The 23097-nt window shown below is 46.5% G+C and overlaps 1 protein-coding gene across 1 annotated transcript in view; it reads left to right on the top strand.

Moving 5' to 3' along the window:
• LOC147440027 (uncharacterized) overlaps nt 1-23097 on the top strand; it is an 80048-nt gene that overhangs the window by 34323 nt on the left and 22628 nt on the right. The window contains exons 3-6 of the mRNA XM_086485726.1: nt 8041-8133; nt 9089-9329; nt 9418-9514; nt 17145-17210. Of these exons, the coding sequence (XP_086341852.1) occupies nt 8041-8133; nt 9089-9329; nt 9418-9514; nt 17145-17210 (497 nt within the window). The remainder of the gene's footprint in view (nt 1-8040; nt 8134-9088; nt 9330-9417; nt 9515-17144; nt 17211-23097) is intronic.

The raw sequence follows: 23097 nt of genomic DNA, 5'->3' as shown, positions 1-23097 counted from the left end.
GTGACGCCCCACAAGAGGGCTCTTCATTTGACTGATGTACAACTGTGTGGTTTCATGCTTTTGTGCTGAGGCAAGAGCCTCCTTGAGGAGGAACACGGGTAGCTAACTGCTACTCCAAAGCAGGCACTGGTGAGGGTCATAACCTCACCGTACAGGTGCGTTTTCAGCGCTGTGTATGCGCTGTAAATTGACAGTTTTTCAGCCATACGGACGCCAGAACCATTGGGAATAGTGCCCCACTGGCAGAGGACAGTTAGGGGACTGTTTGGGGCTGAAAATAGGGCAAAAACCAATAAATACAGCGAGCTGAATTTACTGTTTTTGGGTAGGAATCAAAGGGTTTATGCCAGTGGAAGAGAGTTCCAGCAGGGGAATTGATTTCGCGCAAGTTTTGGAGTTGTTATGTTGCCGAAATTTGGCCAAAACAAGTGGTATCTAGCTTGATATAGATAAAGGATTCCCAGGACTCTTCTTTGTAATTTACCCTCCTAAAGAATAAAGAAATACCGAAAGGGGTGCCATTTTGGAGCCTACAGGTTGTCGGCGTCTGCTCGGGACATTCTACCTTCCGAGCCGTATGTGTATTCAAGTGTTAATTCCCGTCGCAGGTTCTCTTTGCGAAGTGCTCTGTGTGTGTGTCTAAAGTAAAGAATTTCGGGTGAAAGCCAACGCCTACCGCCCCACCACGGGCCGGTTTCAAACTATATGCTTGATATAAACCAAGAAAAGAGCGCACATCATATGCAGTTTTGGGCAAATCCCAATTACGAACCTGTTCCACCTTCGCGGGATCTAGCTTGACGCCTTCTGCAGAAATAATATAACCCAAATAAGTGACTTCAGTAAGAAAAAATTCAGACTTCATAGCTGCAATGTACAACTGACACTCATCCAAACGGGTTAGTACCCTTTCGACATCCCTTTCATGTTGTTCCCACGATGCAGAAAAAATGAGAATATCATCAAGAAAGATGAACACACATACACTAACCATATCGCCGAAACGGCCTACCATGAGACGATTAAATGTATCCACGGCACCTGTCAATCCAAAAGGCATAACAATATACTCCCATTGTCCTTGCTCGGTGCGAAAAGCGGTCTTGAAGATGTCGCCTTTGAATACCTGTACCCGATGGTATCCACTCTTGAGATAGACCTTGTTGAAAACCTTTGCCCCATTGAGCCTATCTAGGATATACTCAATGCGAGGCATCGGAAACTTGTTCTTGACGGTCATCTTGTTCAATGCCGTGTAATCAACACACAAACGAGACGAACCATCCTTCTTGGGAACAAACAAAATAGGATCAACAAAAGGACTTACACTAGGACGCATGAATCCTCTAGCCACCAACTCCGTGAGTTGTCGCTCTAACTTTTCCTCTCGTGTCTTGTTCAAACGATAGGGAGCCTTACTGATAGACTGTGCCTTCTCCATAAGCTCGATGCGATGGTCCTTCGGCCGCTCAGGTGGGAGACAGGGTGGAAGATCATCCTGCAAAAAGAGATGTTTAAACTTGGTAAATAAATCTGAATACTTAACTGGAGCTTGAATGCTTTGGAACCTGGAGCAGCATAGATGAATGCCGCTAGTGCTCCTCGTCGTAATTCACGCTTTACCTGCACATGAGAGATGAGAGGCAAAGAATGCAAACCCTCCTCAACACGAATGATGAGGGGAGAGTCAGTCTTGGCATTTAATGTGAGAGTGTTATGCTCACGAAACCATCTAATGCTCAAAAGCATATCACATCCTGAAAGAGGAGACACAAGAAATTTCTTACGGAAAGAAGCTTGTTGAACTGTAAACAACACATCAAGGCACTCTTTCGTGATGAGAGAGTCCATACCAGGAGCGAAGCCAGAAACCTCGAGAGGAGATTTCTGACTAACCTCTAGGCGGGCTCTCTCAACAAGAGGCTTGGTTCATTAAAGTGCTTGTGGTTGCTGTGGGTGCCTTTGGTTCTTTAGGTGGGGCTATCTTAGGACAAGCCTTTTTAATGTGACCCTTGACGTGACATTGATAACATCTACCTTCCTTAGCATAAATCACTTGTCTTTCAGCTGTGATGTATCCTCCTATAATTCCTTGTGCAGCTTTTTCATTCGGGGTTAGCTTAGGTTTTGCAGGTGCTTTAGCTTTACCCTTAGATTCATTGTTAGAGTTCAATTAGAGAAAGATGGGCTAGAAGAGTTACCATTCTTACCATTCTGCGGGTTCGGAGAAGTCTGAGGGGTTCCTTGAGAAGTTTTGTTCTCCTTAGGCTTTCCTTTGTTGTGCTTCATCTCCTGTGCGAGAGCAATCGCTACCCCCTTGTTGAGATCGATTGGATCAAGCACCTCCACATCAAACTTGATATACTCGTTCAATCCATAAAGGAATGCCTCCTTGCGCTCCGCATCCAACTTGCGTAATTGAGTGCCGAGCTGCAAAACATGATTAGAGAAAGACATAACTAGCATACCATTTTTGCTTGAGAGTGCGCCAATCGTCCTTCAATCGTGCTAGGTACTGAGGTGGCATAAACCGCGCCTTGAGCTTGTCTTGGAAATCAGCCCAATTGAAGAAAGGGGCGTGAATTCGTCGGCTTCCTCTAGGTGCGCGGCTAACTGTGCCTCTTGCCATGCGTGGTACCAATTGATGGCATCACCAGCAAGGTACATAGCTGGCATCAAAACCTTGCTATTTCCTGTCTTCTTAGCTGTTGCAAAATAAGCATTAAATTGATGCAACCAAGAATGAATAACCGTAGCATCCATCTTACCATCATACTTACTGAAAGTCAACTTCTCTGTGACTGGGTTGTTGGAGTCCGAATCGTAGCTTGCGTCACTTGAGGAACTACCAACATCTTTGGCTGGTTCGGACTTCGAGGCAAGAACCTGTCGAACCAATTCTTGTGCGCGGAGTCTCTCTGAACCTCACGATCGGCCTCAAAGGCCGCTCGTCTTTCTGCGGCTTCCTCCTTTCTTTGTGCTTTTCTTTCTTTTCGTGCATTGCGCTCGCGTTCCAAAGTAATGCGAGTCGCTTCTTGTTGTGCCAGCGCAACGCGATTCGCTTCTTGTTGTTGTGCCATCATGTCCATCATCGATTTCACCAAAGCCTCCATAGGATTTGGTGCAATCCCTGGCGTAGATGGCGAAGGAGGAGGGTTAGGAAAATCTCCATGGTGAGGAAATTCTTCTTTACTACTTTCATGCCCATCACCTCCATGCGAAGTATCAATTCCGCTTCGGGTGATGACCATGCACTGTGATCTTTGGTTCTTAAGTTCACGAGGAACTTGGGTTCTTGTGGATCTTGGGTTCTTGAGGGTCTTATTTCGCTTGCAATCTGTGTTAGAGAAGGATCTTCTCTTCTCCCGAGTTCTGCTCTTTTCCGCAGGCGCACCCCTTGGCGGCCTTGCGCTCACACCAAGGTTGCTTTTTCCCACTTCACGTCGATTGGCCAGCCGCTAAGTGCACGGTCCGCTCTTAATGAGTGAAAAGAGGCACAAGGGAAGGGTGGACAAACCCTTCTTTCTTGGGATTCCTGTCACTTTTCAAAAACACAATTAGTAATCGACACACTCAAGGAATCTTGGGTTACGTGCGACCGCAACAAGCAAAAAAAATTCTTGTGATTCTTGTGGTTCTTTCCTTGAGTGATACAAAACATTGCCAAAGCTTTGATACCAATGTAAGGTGTAGCGGAATGAATGATGAACTTTGCTCAAGATGAGTGCTCCGAACTGTGCTCAAGGTTCCTTTTACTTAGGGAAGGGAGAGCCTTCCGTTCTTTAATGAGAGAGTGCAATGGACAAACAAAGTGAATGGACACTGTGTGTGAAGGTGTATGGGATTGAGAGATAGAGAGAGAAGAGAATACGACACCAGGGAGTTGTAAAACCCTCCTCCGAAGGCCCCACTCTCGATGGCGAGAGTGGTCTACTATTGATTGCACAAACTCGTACAACTGTGATGCACTTGAAGACTATGATGCAATGGCAACTAGGACGATGTCGACGGCGACGACTTGTCTCTTTCTTCGGCTGCAAATGGTGATAAAGTAGCCGCTGTTCTGGCTGAAGGCTATCGCTGAAAAACCGCTGATCTGCTGGTCCCCTATGGCTGCTGAAAACCTGATTTGCTACTCCCTTATGGCTGCTGAAAACCTGATCTGCTGCTGCTGTCCAAAAGCCCTATAAGGCTGAAATCTGCTGTCCAAAAACGATGGTTTTAGGCTGAAATCTATTGTCCAAAAACGCTGGTTTTAGGCTGAAACCTGCGGTCCAAAAACGCTGGTATTAGACTCCTCCAAAAACGCTAGGCAGCAGGGGAAGACCAAGAGCTATCTGCTGAGTTTTGTCGCTGCAGTCCTTGGCTGGAAACGCTGATGAAAACGCCAGGCAAAGCTGAAAATGCTGATGGGTGTTGGCGTTTTTGGGTTGAAGAAAAACGATGGGGGTTCTTGTGAGGATCCACCTTGAGGGCCTGCTAGAAGGTTGCCTTGTGCTCTGTTGGTTTCATCTGCCGAATAGTGCTAGCCTAGGTTTGCTTATATATTATCTTACCCAAATTGCCCTACTCAATTCCCAACAAAAGTTACTTAAAATAATAAGTGAAAAATGTCAAAAATAGGAAAATAGGTTTAATGCATTGGAAAATGCTCTTGATGGATTCTGTTGGACTTTGATGGTAATGCTGATGATCATGCTGTGTGCAACCAGAGGATATGCATCTACTCTAAGTGCTTGGGCATGCACGGTTTGCGAACAGACTCACAAAAGTGCCAGAACACTTCGTAAGCTAGACTGACTGAACCCATGTCGTGCTGTAGCTTGTCCACGGACACATAGGGTTGGATGTGTCACGTGACAACATCGTAGATAAGAGTGTCTAGAATCCTAGGAGGATTAGTACCGGCAATTTTGTGAGTTTGTTCGCAGGACCTGCATGCTGGTCGAGTCCATTAGATTAGGTTTTCCAGTTTTGGAACCCTCTTGCATAAATGGTTTGAACACGTGTTTTCACCGATGTTATTACACTACGGTGGGCATCTGGCATGACGTGTATGTAGTTTTCGGGTAGAGGAATTCAACGAGCCATTCCCTGCGTCGATTGGATTCCTGGATGGACAGATGTGTTTTGGTTTCACCCAAAACTCAGCCCTGTTCCAAAACTTATAAATCAAACCATTTAATGATCTAATCTGTTGGGTTTGGTGGATAGTTTGCTCTACCTAGCCCTTAGCAGATTTATAACCCAAAATTCAGCCCTATAAAAGGAGCACTCAGCCTAGCGTTTTTTGGCAGATTTGCATAGCGCTAGCAGCACTAGCGTTTTCAAGTCCCAGATCAGCTTGGCGTTTTTGGGAAGAGATCAACCAACGTTTTCAGATTTGAGCCCAACGCCACCCTCATCAGCAGATCAGCCCTAACGTTTTCAGGTTTCAGCCCTTTCTGTTGCCGGAAAATGGCTCGGATTTGCTCTCGTGAGGTTCCCGTTGTTGGTCCAGTACTTTGGCAGCCCATCGAGCCTCCCTTCGGCCATTCCCTTGCCGGCATTGAGTGCTCCATTGCTATCCATCATCGGCATCATAGAGATCTGCGTTTCCAGCCCTTCATTCCTCCTACATTGGAGCGCAATTCAGCCCCAGATCTACCCCTGTGTAGCCTTCCGCAATGCCACATAGGGAAGGATCCAAAGGTGCATTAAGTCAGCCCCGGAGGTGCCTCGTCTTGAGGAGTTATCGCGGTGACATTCACCATTCGAGTCTGCAATTGAGGTATTGCATGTGTGTACACATTCCATTTACCCAATCGAAAGCAAATACCACATCGGCAACGGTGTGTGGGGCCCTTGAGAGGGTTGGTTGGGACCCCACTGAATGTCATTCCCCCCCCCCCCGCCCGCCCTCTCTCTCTCTCTCTCTCTCCACATCTCTACCGATCTCTCTCATTCCCTCTCTCAGGGACAGGTAAAAAGAACCATCATTCAAGCTAAAAGGAATCACTAACGCAAGGAAAGAAGTAAAGGATTTGTGGAAGTGTGAAACCTAGATCTTCACCATTTGAATTTCGCTGCACCTAAATTTGGTATCATAGCTTTGAAGATTTTGCACTAATTTGCTAATCCCTATAAATTTTTTTTTCTCTTGTGTTTTTGGTTGTGTTGGGAGCCCTTCGGTGTATACTATTCCCGCTCTTGGAACTATAGGCCTGCCATTGTGCGTAGGACCGTGCGCCTTGAGCGTCGCAAAATAGCAACCAATTGTATACCGGGTGTTGCATGCAGGGTGCGCCGACGAGGGGGTAGATAGTCTCCTGAAGATTAGTCTGTAACCTTCCTTGAACTAAGAGCGGAAATCCTTGCATGGTCAAGACTCGAGTGGTCTGGAGACCTCCATCAATCAGGAAGGTGAGCAAGTTCAACATACGGATTCTCCCATTAGCCCTCCCCCTATCCCTCCCTCTTTGCCACCAATACCATGGATGCAACCTGAACAACTTTAAGCACTTCAAATAACGACTAAATTGAAAGAGATGCACGACACACGAGACGCGGAGTGACGGAGTTCCACCCCAAGAGAGCACTAGCCCCAAACCTTGGCATCCCTTTCAGTATTTCTATATATTGCTTCACCGAAGTACAAACTGATGGGACTCTTGCTCTACTTCCGCTCCTGCGCGAATGCCAGAGAAGAGGTCCCCAGCCTGTATTTAAAGGCCCTAGGCTTACCAAAAATAGTTACATGAAAAGCATCCAGTTCTAAAAGCATCTGGTCTCCAAAAGCAACCAACAAAACTTTAGGGAAATCTGTATAGTATGCGATGTCAGCAGCCACCAACGAAACGCGAAATTCCATACAGCCACATGGTATTGTTAGCGGATTTGTGGGACTGTCCGTACAGTCATGCCATGTCGTCAGTTGATTGTGCAGGTCTTGTGTGTGTGGATCTTGCTTTATTTTAATGTTATGCCCCTAGGCACTTGGGCCCCATAAGTTGGTAGGAACTCTTCTTTAAAAATTGGCCCACTCGGTGAGGATCTGTAAGTTGGTGAGAACTTCTACTTCTTCTACTTCTTCTAGGGTTTAGGCCCCTCGGCTGGGATCTGCAGGTTGGCTCAAGTCTTTAGTGGCTTGACACATTAGCAGTTTGTGACAACAAGGGAAGAACAAAAGCCATACCGAATCAAGGGACCTCAAGTCTGACTTGGGGGGTGCGTGCGTTGTGATTTGCAGTGCAAAATGCAGATGACGTGGTAGGCTATACGGTGATGACATGGTAGCTGGTGACGCATTGCTTTCTGCCAGTTTACCGAAAGCGCTGATTTTTTGGGCAATTACTTTTGGATATGGGGCTTTAGATGCCCTATTTTCAGTAGATTTGCTTTTGGGCCGCGTCCTTTAAATATGAGCCTTGCGGGTGAGCTATGGCAGACGGAGTGCATAATTGCATATTCGCAAAGCAACTCTCCTGCAGTTGTAAGTTTGTGGATTACTAATGTAAACCAAAAGGGGCGCTTGACTTAGGGGCCAATGCATGTGGGTAGAAAACTACGCTCTTCTGTGTCTAAACTTCAATTGTTTTAAAGCTCCAATGTTATCACTTTTCAAATTTAACTTCACGCCAATGGCTTGCCAGTTACAATAGTTTAAGAAGCAGATTAATGTTTTTTAACCTTCAATCTTCCGGATCCATTAATTGCAGCTGTGACCTAAAAATGTCTCAAGGTTCAAGGGTGTTCTAAGACAAATTAAAAGGATCTCTGTTACCTGCTCATGTGTGAATTGTGTGGGTGTTATATAACCTTGTCAGTGCAAGTCGCTTTTGCAAGCTTAAAAAGTAGCCTTTTATTCAATCTTCACACTTAGGGCAAATAGCTTGCTCCTACTTGGCTCTGAATTTAAACATGTTTGCTTTATTTGTCCTGTTTATGTTGGTCACTTTAGAACTGATAGTTTTTTTAAGCTTCAGCATTTTGTAGTTTTGATAACTAAGCTGTTTGGAGATTTCCTTGTGAGTTGACACATTGTCTGCTTTCTGGAAACAGCATACATGTTGCAGTTGACGGAAGCCAATGCTGGAAGGATAAGAAGTTTTCCACATGTGGAGGGAAATTATGCATTGCACGTGTATATTCCGGGTATGTCATACATTGTTTCGGAGGTCTTACTGCCTTGGGTTATTTCCTAATACATGACTTGACACTGCGCATGACTAAAACATGCAGATCACGGTGTGCCTTGGCAACAATTTTGACATTGTAGGCATAACAGGTCAATGGCCATTCAGACTCTAAATCACTGTTAAATTCATCCATGTGATTGGTTAGGAGTTCTTACTGTCTTGCTTTGGCTATGACTTTTTTTCGTTCTTGAAATAATCAAAATTTTGTGGGTGACAATTGCTTTTTCTTTGAATTTCTGTTGAATTGTGTATGCATTGCAAGGATTATGAACACTTTTTAATACAATTCTGCCAGTTCGGTTGGCTTATAGATTCTGGATTAGTATCTTTACTCCTGTAGTGTCATTAATTCTTATGTGGCTCTCTTTGGTTGAATTTTAATTGTATTTTGCAACTCCTGTTTGCATTTTAGGTGCTAAACAGTATTTGATTTATTTGAAGCCGATGGTACAGTTTGGTAGCAGACGTCTAGTGCAGGAGGCTGGATCCACACTGTTGAAGGCGCCCAAAGTAGTCTTTGCAAATTGTCCTTGTGAATTGATAACCACCGCTAGGTACACGGAAAAAGCAATTGGCCAGCTTTAGTTGCACACCAGATTAGTCCATTTTGAAGCAACATCAAGTTTTTTTAAGGAAGCCATGTTGACTGTTCTTTCCATCGACCATTTCTTTCCATTGACCATTATCAGTCTTATTCTTTTGAAATGTATTGCAGTTCTCCCATCTGTGCGAAAGGATGAAACAGGCTGCCTTTTCGATTGACAGCCTCTTGTTTGTTGTATTCAACGAGTGAAGCCAAACGAGCTCTATTTTCCTTTCTTATTTTGTGGTTGTGATGATAAATATTCACATAAGAGTGCAAGTTGAAGATCAAGTATCTGCATATTTGTAATCAACCCTTTTGTTTTCAGTGCCATTCTCAGCGATTGCTAGGCGCCAATTGGAGCCTTTGATGAAGAAGGCGTTTTCTATAGCCCCAGAGCTTAAGCCAATGGCGATGGAGTCGCTAAATTATGCGACTGTCCAGACCAGTGATGAGCTGACACTCGCCAAGGAATATCATATAAGTTTGTCACAGACTGTACCTATTCGTGTGCATCAAATCATTTCCATAGTAGACATGCTTCAAAATAAGTTTGATTGCCAGAAGGGGTTAGTTTAGTGTCTTTTCTTAAACGTAACCAATGCTTATGTGCCCATTTTAGTGTTAAGCACTCTACTTACTCCTCTTTATTCACAGATTCTGGCTCAACCTAGATCAGTGGGAGTTATTCGTAAATGATGAGCAAACACGATCCTTTTTAAGTCTTGAAGTTGTGGGCAAAGGGCTGTCTGAGGTACAAATGTGATTGCACCATTTGTTTCTGTGTTGCAAAAACCTCTTTGTAAACTGGTGAATGTTAGCACTTTGTTTTGCTTATGAGATTTTTGTTTGCGCTGCAAGATGATTAGTACAGACGACATGTTCCATCAAATGAAATATGATTTGAACATCAATAATCGTTTATTGATTAGGATTACCCTCAGTCATGCTATAACAAACACCCTTACTTCTAGGTTGCTCCACTTTTTTCTCTTCTGTATGGCTAAGAGTAGTAGAATTTAATTTGTGGTGCCTTGTGCAAAACATGCATGACACATAAAAAGAACGAACACTAGCAGCAAGGTACTCAATATACGGTGCCGTGTGTCATGCATGCCTGTTGATGTGTGCCATCTGTCTAGAAAGCTTGAATGATACATCAATGACTGAGCATTCAACAAGACAAATCATGTTTATCTCAGATTGAATTAGGGACACAAGTTGAATGGTTGTTGACAGTTTGAATTATCATAGATGAGACATTATTCCCCATGTCTTTAAATTAGGTGCGCTTTTAAATTGTGTATCAATGACTGAGCATTCAACAAGACAAATCATGTTTATCTCAGATTGAATTAGGGACACAAGTTGAATGGTTGTTGACAGTTTGAATTATCATAGATGAGACATTATTCCCCATGTCTTTAAATTAGGTGCACTTTTCGAATTTGGATGTGCGTTTATGCATGTGGACATATTTTAATCAATGTGTTTTTGAAATCCAGGTTATGTTGTGAGCTCTTCTAGAGCTCCTCATCTCCATTTCTCTGTAATTTATTTTTTCTTTCGAGAAAAATATCAGTTAATGAAACTGCCCATAGGGCTACAACCATCTCTACTAGAGAGGGCTACAACAATCAGAAGGGGAGACTCTCCCGATGAAAAAACAGCATATATACAATGAGGCTAAAAAAGGAGTTGGGAGGAGGGAAAAGCGACACAGGTGGACGGTAGTGCCATCCGAGCCCACCCTGGACCATGGTGAAGAAAGGCCCAGGGCGCTAGAGTCGAAGGAAAGCCTCTCTACACTCCCGCATGCGGACGGAGCTGCCCTGGAGTCTCTCAAACTGTCCCGTGAGAGTATGGATCAGCTCTAGCCAAAGATCTCAAACTCTCTGCTTGTGGTACAAGGCGAGTCTCGAAGATGTGGAAGCAGCGGGCCCGCCAGATGAACGAGAGTGTCAGGCCGCAGATGAGCTCCCAACACTCCTCTCTCTCACTGCACCACTCCTGTGGAGTAAGCTCTGTAGAGCAGGCTGGAGTGTAGGTCGACCTGCTGGTGGAGGATAGCTCAAATTGTAGTGATGGGCCCGTGAGAGTGGACCAAGCAGCTGCCCCCCAAGTGTATGTCGTGCTGTGGAAAAAGCTGGCATCAGCCGAAGAACTTGAAGCCAAAACTGCTGTGCCATAGGATAGTCCCAAAGACAGTGACGCTGACTCTCCAAAAGGTGGCCACAAGCTGCCGAGAGACCACTATGTACAAGCCAGCTCCCCACTGTTGTAGCCCTGTGTGCAACCAGCCCACTGGAACAAAGTGACTCGCCGCGGCTATCTGGCGTCCCACAACCTTGCCCAAAAAGCTGACAAGAACTTAGCTGTGAGACCCTCCTCCTGCCAACGAAGTGTTGCAGCAGGACGAGCCTCTCTCCGTGCTGCCAGTATGTGACGTCCCAGTCGAACAGTGTACTGAAAGAAAGGGACACCTGGATGGTTGGCTGAGGCGAAAGGGTCCCGCCAAAACCACTCTCCAAGATCCCACTGCACTCGTGCAAGTGGACAGCTCTCCCAAGCCCACAGCCTCCAATGACGAGTCTCAAGAGTTGCTGGGTCAGGATCTATGACACAAGTCCTCGCACAGATGCCCACAACTCGGATCCTTTGAAAAGAGCACTCTGCAACCTGTGGGGCCTCAACTGACACTCGGTGTAAACGACCCTCACCCGTAGCTCGAAAAACAGGGAAGGTACAGTCTTGGAACAAGCCCGAACTACGATGAGGACCTCCAGTCGCGTGAAGGCTCCCATCCATCTGGGTGCTACTGACTCGAGAGGTGTGAGCCACTCAACTGGTACTGCCTCTGTGATGTCCTGACACATGCCCTGCACCCCTCTCATGCCCTGTAAACTGGATGCTCTGGAGCTCCTCTGACAAGCCTGAGAATTGTAACCAGTCACCTAAGGTGCGTGCTGGACCCTCTGCCATGGGACCCCAAGAAACACGAGGCCTACTACCAACCAAGTGGCCTCTCTGAGTGCTAACCATGGGGTTCCAAACAAGGGGTTGTCGCAAGCGCTCTCCGTGCAAGTAGGTTGGTGCTGCCCCAGGAGCGGAGCAGACTCACAGCAAAACGGTCCTCTAGTCTCCTGCTCAGGCCAACCTTGCGCATCTTTGTAAAAATCCATCTGGTTGAAGGTCTCCAAGGGCCTCGAGCTTGAGGCACTCTAGCACTAAGCCACTGAAGCAAAAACTCCTTCCAAGGCTCCTCCCCTAGAAGCAAACCTCTAACAACGAACTTCCCAAGAAGGGCTCTGCTTTGCTGTGCTGGGTCTATGATCCTCAACCCCCCCTGAGAACAAGGAAGAGTGATGACCTGCCAGGCCACTTTGGCCCGGGCTATCTGAGTGTCGCGCCCTGACCAAAGGAAATTCTTGATCAGCCTCTCTACCTGGCTGATGCAAGAACTCGAGAAGATCCAACAAGATGTAATGTACCACATAGTAGCCAACAAAACCTGGTTGGCCACTACAACTCTGCCTGCCAGAGAGAGTCGTGCGGAGCTCCAATGTAACAGCTTCCTCCTGATGGACAGGAGGAGGGGAGCAATCTGCTGCTCAGGAGACAAGTCCAAACCAACCTGACAACCCAAGTACCGAACTGCAATTCCTGGGGGAATCCACCTGAAACCCTCACCTGGCAACCAATCAGGCGTAGGAGCACTACCGACCGCGAAAGCCACTGTCTTTCTCTAGTTGATCCGTGCCCCTGATGCACAACAAAAGGTCTCAAGAGCCTACTCTCACCTGTGAAGGTTGGCCTCCTGGCCCTCCAAGTACAGAGCTGAGTCGTCTGCAAACTCAACATCCAGTAACTCGTTGCCCCGAATAGGGAGCGCTAAACCTCGTAGACCAACCTGCTGTGAAACCAAAAATCTTCTCATCGCCTCAGCATAGAACAGAAAGAGAAAGGGGGCAAGAGGGCAGGCCTATCTAACCGAACGTGTGTGCATGAAGCGGTCTCCTCTACCACGTGCCAAAAGTACCTAACTGTGTGCCCGTCTGTACGGAGCTGACACACCTCTGATCCAAGCATCTGAGAAGCCCATCCTGTGTAGAGTGCCCTCCAAAAAGTCCCAATTAACTCTATCATAGGCCTTCTCAAAATCGAGAAGAAGTATCACCAGATCCTCACCACAGAGGCGAGCGAGGGTAGAAGCCTCCCAAAACGTAAAGATGTTGTCAAGGATACTACGCTCCTTGACAAAACCAGTCTGTGTCCCATGTATAATGCTCTCAAGAAGTGGCTGAATCCTCAAACTCAGAGTCTTGGCAAGAATTTTGTAGGCTGTGTTAATGATGGTGATGGGCCGCCATTGTCGATTCTCATCCAAGGAGCCACCCTCCTTGGGAATGAGGTAGATCAAACCCTCACTCATGCTGTCAGGCATCTCTCCTGTGTGCAGGATGTACTGAAAAGCGCTATAGAGATCAGACCCAAGCAAGTCCCAGTACTCTAAGAAAAAACTAGGTGTCAAACCATCCTCTCGTGGATAGCTACCACGGGGAAGTGCTCTGAGGGCCATGTGAAGCTCCTCTAGCTGAAGAGGCAGCTCAAGCCTTAGACGCATCTCCTCAATCACAAGACAAGGCATCTGTGCCCAAACCTGCTCTTTGCATGCATTCTGACTCTCTGACTGAGGCTCTGCTGAAAGTAGGTTGCGGTAAAAGTCAGTAGCAACTGCTCGCATGTCCTCAGGTTCTAAAGCAATTGACCCGTCGGGCCTCCTCAACTGGCTGACCTTGGCATGCCTATGCCGGGGTCCCACTACCTCAAAGAAAGCCCCTGCCACTCTGTCACCCACCTGGGTCCATTGAGATGCCTGTCGATGGAAAGCAAACTCACAGCGCCTCTCCTTTGTGCTGGCAAGCTCCTGGCGAGCCTGCTGCAACTGCTCCTCCAACCAAGGACTATCTGGATGCTGCTCCTGCATTCTCTGCAAGGAAGCAACGCCCCGTCAGAGACGCTACTCCTCTCTCGCTGCAGCCGGCAGAGGCGGCAGGCCGAAGACTCCTGAAGAAAGAGTCGACTAAGCTGAGCAAGTCCTGAGGCCAATCTGTCAGTAGGAGAGTCCTGCATGTCAAAGTTCTCTGTCCAAAGAGCCACCACTCACTCTCTGAGCACGGAGTCCATCAAGACCCTCTCAGGGATGCGAAGCATCGTGCTCCCCCTCCTTTGTCTATCTGTCACTGTGAGGATCACTGGTGCATGGTCCGAAAAGGAAGTCCTAGCTAGAATGCAAACTGTCCCAACCCAAGTCACAGAAGTGGTCACTAGTGTAAAAGCGATCTATCCGAGATAGATTCACTCCTCCCACTCTGCGGTCCGAATGAGAGAAGGCCAGGCTGTCTGGGGGCCTTACAAAGCTAGAATGCTGCCACACATCTGAAACCCGCAGAGTCGTACAAAACTCCTCCCAAGCTGCCAACTCAACTCCATGCACAGTAGTATGGCTACCTCCAATCTTGTCAGAGGGGTCCTCCAACATGTTGAAGTCACCCCTAATGCACCATTGCTCTCCCTGCGGCAGAGACTGAACAATCTGAGACCAAAACTCGCACGTGCACTTGCCACATTTGGCGCATAGATGTTCAAGAAGCCCACGAGGCAACCTTGAACCTGCATAGTGATCCACTGAGCCCTGCCTGGCACAATAATCCCTTTGCCCACACTGGCGTGCTGCAAAGAATCTGCAATAGTCATACATACCCCTCTCTGGATGCCTCCAGGTCCAAATGCAGCTGATCAAAACGTCTCATAGCAACCATGCAGAATCTGACCACACCGTCTAATGCATCTCTCACAAAGATGATGCTCCTATAGCATAAGAATGTCAATCTCACCACCCACAAGGCATCTCTGGAGCTCTTGACGCAACCGACCCCTCTAACGTTGAAACTAGGGTCCTCCTAATCTCTGCACATTCCATGAGACGATCCTCATTGAGTCAGTGAGAGAAAACAGATGTTGCCACAGCAACCAACCTCGCTATCTTTGAGACTGGTTTGGATGGGGAGTAATCCGCATCCGAACGACCTCTAGACAAGCGCGAAAGGGGTGACTGTCCCGCCCAGACCCAAGCCGAACGTGCAGCCTGAAGGGCTACATCCTCTGTCCAAGAATCCTCATGTACAAATATATAACAAGGAGGGCTCTGAGTGTCAGTAAACAGATGTATCACTATGTGCCTGCAACCCGCTGCATTTGGAGGCGTCATGCTGAACTTGGCAAGAGGCCAAAGTGTCTGCACCAAATCTGTCACTCCTAAGTCCCCTGTGTGGTGTGAGAACTCTGTAGCCTGAATCTGGAGCCAATCAAGAATAGTGTGCTGGGTCCACTTTGTAGAATCCCTGCCGCACAGCGGAAAGAAGAAACCCACCGCTGTGTCCAGAGCCTCAATGCCTCTAGCTGCTAAGAAGAGGACGTGGACTCGAAAGCAAGCCTCCTCCAAGTCAAGAGAAGAGTCACCCAGGAACCATGTGTAGCTGTAGTTGAAGAAGTCCTAGCGTCTGCAAATGTCGAAGCAAGTCAAACCTCTAGGGATTGCTACAAAAGGAAAAGTCTACTCCAAAAAAGGCAGCCTCAGGTGGGGAAGTCCCTCTCGAGCCACACGGCTCGCGACAAAAGCACTACCAAGAGATCGCCTCGCGGCAGACACGTGTCCAGTCCCCTGCGCTTGAGGAGGAGTGGAAGAGGGGTCAAGGCTGTGGGCCCCACCGGGGAGAGAGGAGGGACGGGAGGCGGAGGTGGAGGTGGGGGAGGGGGAGGAGATGGGGGAGGCGGAGCGGCAGCGTCTGAGGGAGGAGGAGTTGGAGATGGAGGAACTGAAGTGGACGAGGCCTCCTCAGGTGGGTCCTGCTGCTGCTGAACTGCAGAAGGTCGGCCACCAGGGGGAGCAGTGGGGCGAGCCCTCCCCTATCGGCGGCGGCCAGGAACTTGCTGCCAACCGTTCGTTAGCTGTCTGATCGCTGGTCTCTGTCGAGGTACCAGCATGTGCGTCCTGTGTGTCTGGGTGCTGGGCCTACTCAGCCTTTGGGAGGCTGCGCCTGTGCTGTGGGTCGAGGTCTCTTAGCGAGGATAGGCCTTTGCCAAATGGCCCATCTGTCTGCAAATGAAACACTGATTCGGGAGGCCCGAATACTCCACGCTTTGACGGAACCAACCCCCACTCACCCTAGGTAGTAGGATGACCTTCGAGAGAGTGTGGGTGTCCCGAACCAGAACATGTATTGTGGGGATGCCGGCCGCCTTGGCAGCTACAGAGGTGGCCGTGCGAGGTGTCTCTAGGACAGTCCCAATCTCTGAGCCTATCTTGGACAAGAGTGGCAGGTACTCCCTCCTCAAACCGGGAAAGCAGACGAAGATGGGAAGGTCTGCCTCCTCTACTAGAACATCTGTAGCTGGATAGAAACCATGCCTCCACTGTCGAAAGTGGGCTCGAACTGCTCTGATGGACAAGGGACTCATCACAATGACCTTGGACGCCATCTCAGAGGTCTCAAACTCTATCTGATAGTAGCCGCGTCCGAGGAACTGAACATCTAAGATCTTGCCCACCTCGGCGAGAAGGCGGGCCTGGAGAAGATAGCGCACCTCTCCTCTGCTGGGTCTGGTACCGAGAATCTTGCAGATGACGGAAGTCGACTGTAGGCGTTCCACCTCTGCTGCGAGGCTCGCTTGCTCTGTCGGCAAAAGAGCAAGTCGGATGGTGGGCTCTGCGGGGTCAGGCGAGGGGGCTTCCTGAGAGTCCCTCTGAGGTGGAGCATGCGCCTCCATCAGTGTCTGCTGCCGTGGAGAAGGGCGAAATGACGATGACGAGAGGTGGCCCTCTGCTGGCCGAGCACGCCGTAGATGCTGACGAATTGAGCCGAGCAAGACCAAGGGGGAGGGGGTGGGGGTAGCGATGTGGAAGAAGTGGGAGTGCGAGACAAGGATGGCTGAGGTGCGGGGGGGGGGGGGGGGGGGGGGGGGGGGGGGGCTGGTACGAGGCGGGCTGGGGCAGATTCGCTGAGAGCTGGGTGCACGCTGAATCTGCTGCGTGCTGGAGCTGAATGCAGGCAGCGGGCAGGGCAGGGCAGCGCGATGGAGATTGGCGGGGGAGAGCGATGGCGAGAGATGGGGGGGTGCAGAGCGTGCACAGGGGGGATGAGCGAGTGCAGCAGCGAGCAGTCCTCCGCATCCACGTCCTCTCAGTGCTGTGCTTTTTCTCTGTAAATTACAGATTGTGACTTTAATTTAATGCTTGAAGTTAGCTTCTTGAGTAGAGACTGGGTCTCTTTTATGAGCTCAAAGGGCATCTTTGTTTTAATAGACTTTTATGTTTATCACAGATCTGTAGGCAAATACAAGTGGTTGATGAGGTCTTCCGATTGCATAATCTTCCGGCATACTACAAGGTTTGCTACCATTCTTTTCATCGGGAATGATTGATTGCTTTTCCTTAAAACATAGGTTTTCTTTTCCATCTAATTCTTTTCTTGCATCACCTTTTATATTTTAGCGCTCTGTAAATAGTAGAAGCAAATGATAGTATGGAGTTGAAATGTGTAGGAGGGTGGTTCTATTTGAATTGCTATGTCAAAGTGCAAGGGAGGGAATTTTTGTTTGTTGCTTAGATTTTTCCAATGAATGTCCATTCTCCAAGAGCATGAAGTAAACATTAGCAGAATCAGCCTCTGCAACCTCTGAAACATGAGAATCTGACTCTGAAAATCAAGTTTTTGCAGTCCAGGTACTAAACCCTGAATATTCTCTTGTATCTTCAAACCTCCTTGACTTTGGAAATCTGCATATTTAGCCTTCAACAACATGTGTATAAAGACATAATGCTCTCAACAACCAAATAAAAGATGATCCACATGATCCATAAATATTTGTTCTTCAAAATCAAGCATATTAGGTAAATCTGAGACAAAACAAATGCTTCTATATAAAACAATCATTCCACTCAGCAAACTCTATAATTTTGTCATGAAAAACATCCAAAATATCATATCCCTTTGATTAAAGAGTTTAGCTTACGCATGACTCTTTGGTATGGTCTTGGTAGGTATGACTTGTTACAGGCCTTACCCCTGATGGGGTCATGACTTGTACTAAGGTCCTATCATGAAGTCCATCGAAATGCTTCCTCAATTTTGATCCGGTATTTGGAACGGCTGTAAGGATCCGATGCATGTTTGGTGCTCAGCCTCATGAAGCTTGCATTGCGCTTAGTCTTGGACACGTCTTTTAAGAAAGGCTTTGACATGCAGTGGTGTGTGTGGTTGTGTGGAGTTTGTCTTCTGGGCACGTTTTCCTTTTGTTCTCCATTTTAGGTTGGTGTTTGTCTTCTGAGCACGTTTTCCTTTTGCTCTCCATTTTAGCTTGGTGTTTTCTTTTCTTTTGTTACCATATACATGTGGTAGTGATGTGTGTGAACACACTTAGGACCGCCGGGGCATTTTTTCCCTCACAAGGATCTTTTACCCCCCGTGCATTATATATACGCCCATCACTCTAGGGCTATCTTATCTTTCCACTGAACACTAAGTAATATACTCTCTGTTGTGTGCTTTGAGCTTCCTTCGTCTTCTCCAAGCTGTGTGTGTTTCCCTGCAAGCCTAATTCCAACAATTGGTATCAGAGCAGGTTGCGTCCTCTCGGGCTTAGTCGCCAGCCGCTCCAGCACACGCGTGCTCACTTTCTCCGATTTCTTAGAGCTTAGGCGAGCGTCAGCGGTCGAAAAATACTTCATTTGGGCTTTGGGGTTATCAATGATTTGTCGGAGGATATCAATGAGGAACTTATTTTTGCAGGGAAGTCAAGGAATTGTCAAGGATATCAATGAGCAACTTATCTGTAGGTGAAGTCATTTCTGACAGTTCCCTTGTGCAGACTGTTCTTGATGCTTTGCCAGATTCTTACGAGACTTTTGCTAATACCTCGAGACTTATGACCTAAGGAAATTCAGAAGTTGTCAAGTTTGACGCATTATGCACATTGTTGTTGCAAGAGTCACTTTCCAGAGAAAAGAGGGCTAAACAGCGTGCAATTGAACAGGCCTTTAGTGTTGCTCAAAGAAAAGGTGGTAACAACAATGTAGCGACTTCTCATGGTTCTTTTGCGAGTGGTAAATCACCTGTTCCTAATGCTTCTACTAGTAGCAATTTGTTTGGAAATTTTGGTGCAAAGGGAAAAAAGAAGATGCGTTGCCATTATTGTAAAGCTAATGATTACTTGATCAAGCAGTGTCCGAAATTAAAGGCAAAAGAGGCTAAGAAGAAAGAGGTTGGGTCCAATACAAGTGCAGCTATTGTAGAGTCTTCTGTGAAAGGAGATTGTGATGCTGATGTAGATGCATAGTGGGCTTTTAGTGCAGAGTGTACATATGATCGTGTTGTCCATGATGCATGCATGTCAGTTGCTGCAGATTCAACAGGAGAGATTAACTTGGTTTATGTGTCAACATAGGACAACCTTGCAGATCAAAGGCATTGTCTCGTGAGAAGTTCGAAGCTTTCCGCAAAGCTTTGGGCTTACTCCCCTATGTGGACTGATCATGTCCTCAGGACATGGCACTTCCCTATACTCTATGTGCTAGCTCTTGTTCACCACATCATTCCCAGGGGGTATCTGTTACCATATTCATGTGGTAGTGACGTGTATGAACACACTTAGGACCGCCGGGGCATTTTTTCTCTCACTAGGAGGTTTTTTCCCCGTGCACACACACACACACAGCCGTTTTTTGACCTAGTAGGCAGCAGTTCACTCTTTTGACCATAACTTGCTCATCCGAACTCCGATTTAGGTGATCTATAGCCTCAATCGAAGAGCACGAAGCCCTCTACGCATTGATGTAAAGACAGAATTTTTTTGTGTAATGGAAGGCTTTGCTGTAACAGCATCTCAGAACTGAAAAAACTGTCAAAACTTTGCGTTTTTGTCGCCGACTTGAAGGCAATGTCAGACAAAACTCGCAAGGGTGGAAAAGCCACACTCGCCATGGAGAATGATGCAAAATCTCCAAGGAATTTGGATGCTAATCCAACCACATCGTCTACAACAACAGAAGCAATGATCATGGCTTACTTGATCTCGTTACAAGAAACCGTCAACAAGCAAGGTGAAGAGTTGCGCGCACTTGCAATGGAGAATGGTACTTTAAGAGTTCTCGTTGTGGAGAATGAGCACCTCAAGAAGGTTCTTGAAATGCAAACAACACGCTTGATGCATCTTGAGAATGAAGTTCAAGAATGTAAACGCTCTCTTGTGGACATGAATGTAGTGAAAGAGCGCTTGAGCAAAGTTGAGAGTGATCATGTATTGAAAGAGGAAACGATAGATACAATACGACATGATGTATGTGAGATGAGAAATGCATCCAAATCATGGGCTGATATATGTAAGGATAATGTGGTTTCTACATCTCCTATCACGCAAGCCGTTGTCCAAGCAAAGAATGTAGAGAATGTGGACACTCAAGAATTGCAAGAACGACAAAAACGCTCAAAGAACATCGTCATTCGTGGAATCAAGGAGGAAAGCATGGAAACACCCCAATCTCTTGCGGTTGCTATTGAAGAGTTTTTTGCTACACACTTTGGCATGTCAGGAATCATGGCTTATGGTGCACATCGAGTTGGAAAACAAGGAGTCCCTCGCTCGGGAGAAAGACCTATTGTATGTACCATGGCTGATGAGGTAAAGAGAAAGATCATCCTTGACAATGGTTGGATCTACCTCAAAGGAACGGGTTGTAATGTATATGAGGATCGCACTCTTATGCAACAAAATGTACGTCGCAAAGCATACGAGGAAAGAAGCAAGAAGGTTAAGGTATCATCTCAAGAAGAAAAGTCACTTGAGGAGGATGCAAGTCCACCCAACAAATAGGGACACATGATCTATGAGACCAACTCACGCTTGCGAATAAGCTTTTGGAATTGTAACGGGTATCCATGGAATGCGGGAATTGGCATTGATGAGCTTACCAATGACTCCGATGTGATACTTCTTGTCGAAACATGGGAGCATGATGCGCAACGAATTCTTGGATTTGACAAATACGATGTACATTCTTTGATGTGGGCCAAAAATGCAAAGCAACGAAGAGGCCAAGGAGGCGTAGCATGTATGACCAAAAAGGGTTTGAAAGATGTTTCCATTGTCAAAGAAGATAAGTATAAACGCTACTTATGGCTGAAAATCAACCCACCAAATGGTCAAGTCATGTTTGTGGCCGGCTGCTACATTCCTCACTATGACTCCAACTTTTATGCTCGCTTGAATATGGATAGAGATCAGCCCTTTGTTGAACTAGAGGAAGACATTGCTCATTACAAGGATCAAGGTGAAGTCATTGTTTTTGGAGACATGAATGCTCGCACAAATATGTTACAACACGACACACAACAAGTCGACATGCCGCATGTATCAAGAAGAGTGGATGACTCATACATGTATAATCGAAGTTCTAATGATGCAAAAGAAGTGGATCACTATGGAAAGTCACTTCTACATATGTGCAATAGTACCGGAATGCTCATTGCAAATGGTGTATCTCTATGGCAAGGCACCAATGACTTTACATGTAGAAAGCACAATGGTGCTAGCGTGATTGACTATATGTTGTTCTCAGAAGCCACTCTAGAATGCATACAAAGCTTTACACTTGGTGAATGGAATCCGGAATCGGATCATAGGATGTTATGTATTGACCTCAAGTGTGGTAAACGGCCCGAGCATGCAGCCTCCAATCATGATGTGAATCATTTGTACCTACGTCTAGACTTCAAACGAGCACTTATATATGCTGATATGGTGGACCAAATGTTAAGCATGATAGAGCATCAAGGGAGCCCAACATTAGAATGCAAGTGGAAAGTTTTCAAAGAAGTAATTTTCTCTTGTGCGAAGGAATGCTTTTCGGTGAAACACGTCTTGCAAAAGGTCTAAGAAGGGTAGCACCAAGAAGAAATGGTTTGACATGGAATGTAGTCAAGCCCGAAAACACTTGCTAAGATTGGATGCAATCAAAGACAAGGAAGTTTACTTGGAATGTTCACACACATACAAAGCACTTGTTCAAAAGAAGAGGAGAAGGTGGGAAGTCGAAAAACAACTTCTTTTAGCACAAGAGAAAGCACATGCATGTGGCAAGTTTTGGCAAAATCTAAAAGGCAAGCGCGTTGAGAGCTTTGGTGACTTGACTCTTGAGGATATGTATATGCATTGTAAGAACCTCTATGAGCAACCCAATGTTGATAAGATGGAGGGTTGTAGCTCCCTTCCATTTATGTCTCCCTTCTTTACCATTGAAGATGTATGCCACGCGCTTGAGAAACTTGCTACTCGCAAGGCAGGTGACCTTCAAGGTGTCAAGGCTGAAATGATTAAATGGACAAGCAAGAAAACACGATATTGGATATGCGATATGTTTAACCTTGCACTTCAGTATGGCATGCCTCATGATTGGAGTGCAAATTGGATCAAACCTTTGCACAAAGGAGGAGATGTAAACAATGTGAACAACTATCGCACTATAATGGTTGGTTCTTTGATGGCAAAGTTATTTGGATGTATCATGGAGATGAAGATAAGTGAATGGGCTGAAAAGAATGGCAAACGTGCGCTTGGCCAAGCAGGTTTTCGAAAGCATCATAGCACTATTGATCACCTTGTCACTCTTCGAGTTCTTATGGAAGCGTCTCGATTGAAAGGAAAAAAGTTGTATTGTTGCTTTGTGGATTTCAAGAAAGCTTTTGACATGGTACCGCGAGGAAATCTTTGGAGACGTATGCAAAGCCTTCAAGTGCCGAGAGAATTTATGCATGCAGTCTTTCGCATCTACCAAAAAGTGATATGTCGATTACGTATGGGAGATGGAATTTCAGAATTTTTTGCAAGCACTATTGGTGTCAAACAAGGATGCCCACTTTCCCCAACCCTCTTTGGGCTACTCATTGATGAATTGGAATACATGGTTCTTGATTTTATGCAGCAAGAAGGCATAGAAGAGGTTAAGATTGGAAATGCGGTGATCATGCTTTTGCTTTATGCCGATGATGTAGTGCTCTTGGCACATACCTTAGAAGATGCACAAAAGCTTATGAGTGTCTTGGAACGCTTTTGCCTACATAGCGGGCTGATCGTGAATGGATCCAAAACCAAGGTTATGCTTGTAAAGACCCTCAATGACGAAAATCCATGCATTGTATACAACAATGAGAAACTTGAAGTGGTAGATCACTTCAAGTACCTTGGCCTTGAGGTTCCATCCAATCATAAATGGAAGGATTG

This window comes from Adiantum capillus-veneris, chromosome 16, assembly GCF_014529385.1.
Source record: "Adiantum capillus-veneris isolate H3 chromosome 16, ASM1452938v2, whole genome shotgun sequence".
NCBI lineage: Eukaryota > Viridiplantae > Streptophyta > Polypodiopsida > Polypodiales > Pteridaceae > Adiantum > Adiantum capillus-veneris.
Note: the sequence above shows the minus strand (reverse complement) of the source record. Positions and strands in the feature narration are given on the sequence as shown.